General features: G+C 41.8%; 1 protein-coding gene across 4 annotated transcripts in view; it reads right to left on the bottom strand.

Moving 5' to 3' along the window:
• Nucleotides 1–321: 321 nt before the first annotated feature.
• Nucleotides 322–8,622, bottom strand: part of AGAP2 (ArfGAP with GTPase domain, ankyrin repeat and PH domain 2) — a 258,019-nt gene continuing 249,718 nt past the window's right edge. For all 4 annotated transcript variants that reach the window (XM_075199338.1, XM_075199339.1, XM_075199336.1 and 1 more), the window contains 2 exons: nt 2,854–3,109; nt 322–1,736 (listed from right to left, as the gene is read on the bottom strand). In XM_075199338.1, the coding sequence (XP_075055439.1) occupies nt 1,530–1,736; nt 2,854–3,109 (463 nt within the window). In that variant the 3' untranslated portion in view covers nt 322–1,529. The remainder of the gene's footprint in view (nt 1,737–2,853; nt 3,110–8,622) is intronic.

The raw sequence follows: 8,622 nt of genomic DNA, 5'->3' as shown, positions 1-8,622 counted from the left end.
CGCTAATGTGTAGAGCATGTCACAACTCATGCTAATGTGTAGAGCATGTTAGTCCTGCTCTTACTCATTTTGCACCTCTTTATAAGATGCCATGACACTAAGCAATTGTATTTTGAGATGATTAACTCTACTCAATACAAGTGACAAGGGGCCCCCTGAGAAAATATAAGGGCATTATTAAATATTCAAAAAGAAAGGCACTCAACTAAAATATGTGATCATCAAGCTGGTAGTAAGATCTTCCGAGAAAATTGGACACAGTCCAAATATAAGCATATTATATATTTTATCTTTAAGTATTTGCATTAAGGAAAAGAAAAATATGGTTGCCACACCTTTAATAAAAAAAGAAAAGTGGATTGTGCAGTATGAAGGTATGACTAGAGGATGGAGAAAGCATGGACTTCCAATAGTCTACAACATGGCAGATTTAAATATTAAAAGCCTATGGGATATATTTACTAAACTGCAGGTTTGAAAAAGTGCATATGTTGTCTATAGCAACCAATCAGATTCTAGCTATCATTTTGTAGAATGTACTAAATAAATGATAACTAGAATCTGATTGGTTGCTATAGACAACATCTCCACTTTTTCAAATCCACAGTTTAGTAAATGTACCCCTATGCCTAAGTTTGCTCCTTGCCCTCTAGAAATCTCACTTGCTGTTTAGAATGGCTACAACGATACACTAGCTTGACTTTTTCAAGAGTAACAAGATAAGTGCGCAAGTTAGAAAGCATATGGAAATTAAGATGGCCTTTTCTTTTGGAAACCTGTGGTATTTTCATGTGTAGCCCATGTAGGTATGTATTATTTCCCCATGGCAAGAGAATGACCTCTACTGTAACAGTGACCAGTTCAGAGAGAGAGAATATTAACATTCTAGAAATAGAGAATCATTTCTCTCAATATATGCAATATCATTATATCTGAGCCTACTGTATGACTTCACTCACTACACATAGTACATGTTCTTTTGATTTCTTTTTATCTATAAATGTGCAAATCTTTAGTTTAGTTAAGTATTTAGTTATAGGTCCCCAGCTTTCTATCATTGGCTGCCCATATCCCTACATTCTAAATGCTAGCAGTAAGTTAGCATTTCTAAAAACAAAAATGTAAGCATGGCCATTGTATCTGGTGGCAAAAAAAGTGTTGGATTGCACATATGTTTTGATGGATTTACCTGCTGTAAACATTGACAGAAAGGGACTGTTTGATATCATGGTTCTTTCACTAGCGAAAGAATTAAGGCATTAAATACTACAATGCTGGATCACAGCAACAAAGGGAAAAAAAAGCTGAAAACATTACAATGAGAGAATATCATTAAAATCACAGACGTTATCCAAATGCTTCTTCCAAAATATACGTATACCATCAGTATATACATTTAGACTCTTGCTTTTCCTTTTCTTTCAGTATGATAAATTACACATTAGCACGGAAGAGCAACTACACAAGCTTTCCACTGGCAATAAAGTCATTGACTGGACACCAGCGTTCCTCATAAATAATGGGGCTGGCTATACAAGGGCAGTCCTGGAATCAGTTCTTATAATGCTGGAACAGCTGCTTTTCCTTCTCAGGATAGGGGTACTCATAGAACTTGTGGGCTCGTTGGGGCATCCATGTTGAAGCAGGATGTCCACACACTCTTGACTTCCAGCTTTCTTTGCGCAGAAGAGTGCAGTGTGACCACTACTGTCCCTGGTCTTTACATCAATGCCGTACTGTAAAAGAAACACAATACAGTAAGGGAATCTAAGACATCATGACTTCTATACAGCTAACTTTATCAATGAGAAGCTTGCTCTGTTGGCACTCAGTAAGTTATGTAAAATGTTTGAGCAATGACACTTTGTATGATAGTGTATGAAACTTGTATGTATAAAAAATGTCTTAATATATGTTATACCTACAATAAAGGCATTCTATGTTTATATCTTTTATTGCACAAAAACTATGGAAGAATATTGTATTATATTTTAAAGGATAGTGTTTATTAAACTAAAAAATAATAGATCATCTGTGCTAAAACATGTTTCAATTGAAATGCTTTACAAGATTACTGCAAGATAAAACAAATATATAATTATGTTTTAAGCTGGCACGGGCTGGGATACTGCAGGCAGGGGGGCACACAGGCGGCCGCATCTCATTACACGGGATGCGGCCGCGTCATGCCGCCTGTGCGCTGGCACGGCCGCATCTGATGTCATCAGATGCGGCCGCAGAAAAAAATCCGGAGAAACTGCATCGGGGGGCGGCTGGCCGGCCTACCCCCCGGCCTTAAAAGCGGAAAATCTGAGCGGCCCGGGGGGCCGATGCCCCCTGCCCCCCAGCCCAGCCCGTCCCTGGTTTTAAGGGAGATAGATCCTAACCTCCATACTCCGCCAGCTTCTGCTGTCCTGTCTCACCGAGCTAGGGGTCAGAAAACCACTGGAGTAACGGTGTTCCTCTACCACCACAATGGGACCTCAACATTATCTACAAAACATGTATCATGCCCTGTATGTAGGGAACAATGTTTCACAGTATCAAAGGCACCTGATTGGATAGTTACTGTTCAGGTGATTTATACACAATGAAAAGCATCTCTTCTTTGAAAATATATCCAACTGCTACACCTCCTACATACAGCACTTGCTAAGTGTTTGCTAGTAATTCCAAGGGATCACTGTCACAATTATTTTTGGTTAACAAAAACTGCTTGGCGGTGGACAATCCCTTTAAACTACATGAAAGTACACAATAAGTTAACTTTCAGCTAATGAATAAGAAAAAGCCCTAGGAGAAAATGCAACTGAAAAAGAAATTCTGAATCAGCAGTGTAACATAATGCCTCACCCAGACAAGCAGTTGTGTGATCACCACATGTGGCAGCTCACAGGCCACGTGAAGAGCTGTGCGTCTGTCCCGGTCTCCGGTGATGCCATTGATCTGCTCCTTGTTGCTGTGGGCTAGGAGGAGTAAGACATTGCTGAGGTCTTTTTCTTGAACTGCTCTGAAGAGTTGCTTCACCAAGGGGATGCCTGGACTTTTTAATGGAGCCAAAAACAACCTCTGCTCATACTTTGCTCTTATCCATGACTCCCTCTCTTCCCTGAAGAAAAATAAAGATCATAACAATAACCATAAACTCTTAAGACATACAAATGTACTAAACTAAACTAATATCTATTTATTGTTTAAAAAAAAGAAAGAAAAGACAAATACAACAATTTAGCTATAGTTATTGGCTTCTTAGGATGCTCCTCTCTTATATTCACTCAAAAAATCAATGGTATTATTTGAACTTATGTTCCACCTATTTTCCCTTTGGCCCAAAAACGTTTGTCTTTCAAGTCATTGTGGGGTTAGTTCTCTTGGCACAGCAGGCCTCCATCGCGGCCTATTAACCAAATACTCATCGAACAGATCCGCAGCTTGCTCAGGGGTGATGGGTTTTCTATCCGTCACTCATTCCCTTATTTCTGGAACCAATTTTGAAAGCAGTTGCTCCAAAATGAATATCTTCCATGGAGAAAATATGTTTCCCTTCCAACCATCGAGTGCATCTGATATGCTTCTTGTGCCCGCCCACATAGGCTAGTACCCAAGTAACATGGTCAGTCTTCCTCTTTGATACCATGGACCACCATCAGGTTGTCAAAAATTTGTAGATGTGTGTTAATGCCCATGGTATTTTCATTAAAGGTTGGCACATCCCAAATGGGGTTGACTATTCACAGTCTTCATCGGTTCTGGAGTTCTCTCTGGCAACCCACCGGCACAAGCAGTACTGAATCCATTATGTAGGACCTTTCATGGTCTTTAGGGTTGGGTCCCAAAACCTTAAACATAGCCTACATCTGTTCAGCTTGGGTCATAAATGATTGCTCTGGGTTTGCACTGATACCAGACGCATTCTTTGACCCATTCGCTGTCTCTGACATATTCTCCATATCTTCCTCGAATTGATCTGTGTTGTATGCTCCTACTCCCGTTGAAGCAACTTGGCTACCAACTCATGTCACATTCCGCAACCGCAATTTCTCTGCCTCTGCAAATGACTTGTAAGTGTCCTTTTCGCATATTTTTGTACTCCTGTTCCAGTCCAGACATTTCCCCTGTGCAATTCCTCAGTGACATTGCTGGCCACGGGTATCAGTGTTCCCTCTAAGCTGAGCAATCTGGAAATGATAGAGTTAAACCTGTATCTTACTAGGAAACATCTTGCAGATTGTGAATGCGGGTGAAGCCCTTACTAGAGTGACCTTTTAACTCTTTCCTTTCCAGATTGCTCAGCTTAGAGGGAACAGTGGTGGATATCTGCGTAAAGTTGCTTGCTGAAACTGGTCCGCATCTCTTATACATTCGTCCAGCACTAGTGATCCCACTGTAGCTGTCACCAAATGTGAGGACCGCATGTCCTAGTGGGTACTTTGAAATTACCTAAATCATTGCAACCAAACCACAGTATATTCCGAAGATTATTATTATTATTATTATTATCATTTATTTGTTAGGCGCCACAAGATTTCCGCAGCGCCGTACACAGTACAAACAGTAGACTATACAGGGCGAAACAGTACAGAACAATAAACAAAAATACCAATACTTCAGAAACTCCAGGCAGGCTGCTGCAATAAGCATGGAGCAGAAGAACAGGTGAGGAGACAGGAGGGAAGAGGGCCCTGCTCATGTGAGCTTACATCCTAAAGGAGGGTAGACAGAACCAGGCACAAGGGGAGCCAGAAGAGAGAAGGGAGAGCGAGTGGAGGAGGTGAGGTGGTTAAGTAGATGGTTGGTAGGCTTTGCGAAAGAGGTGAGTTTTGAGTGCACGTTTGAAGCAGCACAGAGTAGGAGAGAGACGGATGGAGCAAGGGAGGTCGCTCCAGTGAAGGGGGCTGCACGGGAAAAGTCTTGGATTCTGGAGTAAGAAGAAGTGATGAGAGGAGGAGAGGCGGCGATCATTGGCTGAGCGCAGGGAGCGTGCAGGAGTGTGTATGGAGAGGAGGTTAGAGATGTAGGGGGCAGTAGAGTGGGAGAGAGCCTTGTATGTGGTGGTGAGGAGTTTGAAGAGGATTCTATAGGGGAAGGGAAGCCAGTGTAGGGCAAGGCAGAGAGGGGAGGCAGAGGAGGAGCGGCGTGAGAGGAAGATGAGTCTTGCAGCCACGTTGAGTATAGAGCGGAGGGGGAAGAGATGGGAGTGGGGGAGGCCAGTGAGGAGAAGGTTGCAATAATCCATGCGGGAGATGATGAGCGCGTGGATGATGGTTTTGGTGGCATCCTGAGAGAGGAAGGGACGGATGCAGGCGATGTTGCGTAGTTGGAAGCGACAGGAATGGGCAAGGGAAAGAATGTGGGGGGCAAAAGAGAGAGAGGAGTCAAGGGTGACGCCTAGGCAGCGGAGTTGGGTGACAGAGGAGATGGTGGTGTTGTTTACGACAATAGAGAGGTCGTGATGGGATGGGAGTCTGGGCGGAGGAAAGACAATGAGTTCCGTTTTGGAGATATTGATTTTAAGAAAACGCGCAGACATCCAGGAGGAGATGGAGGAGAGGCAGTCAGATACCCGAGAGAGGAGGGTGGAGGAAAGATCGGGAGAAGAGATGTAGCGTTGAATGTCATCAGCATACAGGTGATACTGAAGACCAAAGGAGGAGATGAGAGCACCAAGTGAGGAAGTATAGAGCGAGAAGAGTAAAGGGCCGAGAACAGAGCCCTGCGGGACTCCTACAGGGAGAGGGTAGGGGGAGGAGGAAGAACCAGATGTGGATACAGAGAAGGAGCGGTTAGCAAGGTATGAGGAGAACCAGGCAAGGACAGAACCAGAGAGGCCAAGAGACAGAAGGGTTTGCAGCAGGAGGGGGTGGTCCACGGTGTCAAAGGCTGCGGAGAGGTCAAGGAGAATAAGTAGGGAGAAGTGACCCTTGGACTTGGCCGATAGGAGATCATTAGTAACCTTGGCCAGGGCAGTTTCAGTGGAGTGGAGGGGACGGTAGCCAGATTGGAGAGGGTCAAGGAGGGAATAGTCAGAGAGGTGTCTGGCGAGGCGGCTGCAGACAATCCGCTCGAGTAATTTGGAGGCATAGGGGAGTAGTGAGATAGGGCGATAGTTAGCAAGAGAGGTGGGAGATGACTGATAAAGAGAATCCTTCATCAGTAATTTCTGTTAGTCACACCTTCTGGTTTAGAAATATGACAGCGGCCATTGCCTGGGTAGTTCTCCACCCGTAAAGGTCTTTCTAATTAACATCTCTTAAGATAAATCTGAATCTCCTTTTGTTGGAGATTTCTTTGAGAAGCTCTCTGGATACAGACATACACACATTCACTCGCTAACCACCATGGATAAGACAACTAGAATCATCATTATCAATAGATAAATGTGTTGTGTTAGTAATATGAGTTGTAAATAGTTTCTATGGAGATTGTTACATGAGAAAATATTGTTATGTGTGCTGTGGACTTGTGAGCATTGTACTGTATTGTTTGTTACTTTGTAGGGATGAAATATATGGTGTTGCTGGATCACGTAGAACTAACTTACTATAGATATTTCTTTTAATTAGGAGTGCAGTGCACCGCTGTATATCATTGCAATTTTTTTTATAATGTGTTGGCTTTCTGTATAGGAAAAGTATTGCTTTCTGAACAGTATTCCAGGGGAGGAAATTTGTTTTTGTTTTGTAACTTCTAATGGCAGGTTAACTGCATGCTAATTAATTTAATTAGACCTTTTAACTTCAGTGACCAACAAGTCCTTTTAGCCTGAATGCATGGGAGGGAGGTCGTTAGACTGCCATCTTGTGCCTGAGAGAGATATAAAACATAACAGCGTAGTTTAGGTCTAAGTTTAAGTCACAGATCGGTGTAAATTAATTATAAATTGCATTTAAAATCCAAGTTTAGAGAATATATCATATTCTGCTGTTAAAAATCTGAAGTAGTATCTCAAATGTTTTGGTGCCAATGAGGACCAGGAGGATGGGTTACTCCCTGCCAAGATGTGTGTCAGAATTTGTATAAAAAGAGCTCTGTTTTTCTATGTAATGTATCAATGTATCATTTCATCTATAACTTCTGGATCGCTAGTACCTCTAACTAACGTGTAACTGTTCTTGTAAGGACTACTTGAGCTAATAACACATCACTGCTTCAAGATCCTGCTTTGACGCCTACTTACCTGCTGCAATTCTTGTGACCTACAAATTAGACCAATCTAATCCGCTATCTGTCTGTACCAATGCTCTGCACGCTACCCTGCAGCTCTGGTGATTGTCTGGTGATTGTGAGAGGATAGGGGGAACCATCCATAGCAACCCTAAAGGAAGAGGTCAGGTGTACCCACTCAGATGCCCAGCAAGGGGGTACAATAACAGCGAAAGTTATCCAAAAGGAAGCAGTTCTAGGTGCCGTCGAAGGAATCTAAGTTTTTCCTATTGCATTTAGAGGGGTGCAATCGGGATAAAGAAAGGTGATGGTGGCCAGGCAAGGCCACTCTGTTCCCAACAACACAACCAGGATGTCATAGGAGGTCCATCTTGTCACATATGATTTATTAGGATTCTAGTAAACCTGTATGGTTGAAGTGCAGTAGATGGCTGTGCATAAATGGTTCATGTTATACTGTACTTGTTTTGTAGATTATTGCTGCATTTGCATTGAATTGAAAATACTGTGTACTGAATCCAAATACCTTGAGTGATCTGATAGGAATTGTATTGAGACAGCACAGGCAATTCGGATTCAACTGTATAAATACTGTGCTAAATATTGCATAACCTGTGGGTTTGTTTTGAAAAACAAGTTTCTATACAGACAAGACAAGATGGCAGCAATTAGGCCAAGTGCTTTGTTAACATGCTTTCAAGATGACCAACATAGTACCAGGCTGTATAAATGTGGGACTGTGTATATGATGTATAGGAATATGGATGATAAATATAAATGAAGTAGTGACTTTGCATTGGAAAATTTTACTAAGTATTGTATTTATGATACTAGGATATCGCTGTGATCATATATTGAAATTCTAAAATAATGTAAATAACACAGGAATTGTAGCTAAATATGTGACACACACACACACACACACACATACACATACACACACACAATGAAATCTGAGAAATCTGGGATAAACACAAACACCCATCCATAGACACAAAGTGAAGGCATTACATTGATAACAGTTGAAGAAGGCAATGAATTGTATTAGATGTTATATATATCTACTCTGTGTTATTACATGTGTAAAGACTGTTATTGAAAATACCTATTGTTAAAAAGAATACATATTATCTTAAAGGAGACTTTGTGGGCAATTTCTGGACATGATTATCATTATGTATTACACTGCATGTATCAATCAGAGTGAATTGAGCGGAAATTTAAATAGAGCTGGGTTTAAATTGGAAACTACCCTTTATGAGTGGTAATCAATGAGACTAGTTATTAAATGGTCATTACCACACTTGCCACACAATTAGGTACCACCTCCCCCAAAGTACCCTTTTACATTGGCAATACAGGTGTGCGTATGTACAATCACCAGACAGATGCAAGTACAGCATACACATGTGATGGAAGCACAGTTCCTAGTCACAATCTACGAACACACCCAATACA

The sequence above is a fragment of the Mixophyes fleayi genome, chromosome 2 (assembly GCF_038048845.1).
Source record: "Mixophyes fleayi isolate aMixFle1 chromosome 2, aMixFle1.hap1, whole genome shotgun sequence".
NCBI classification, from domain to species: Eukaryota; Metazoa; Chordata; class Amphibia; order Anura; family Limnodynastidae; genus Mixophyes; species Mixophyes fleayi.
Note: the sequence above shows the minus strand (reverse complement) of the source record. Positions and strands in the feature narration are given on the sequence as shown.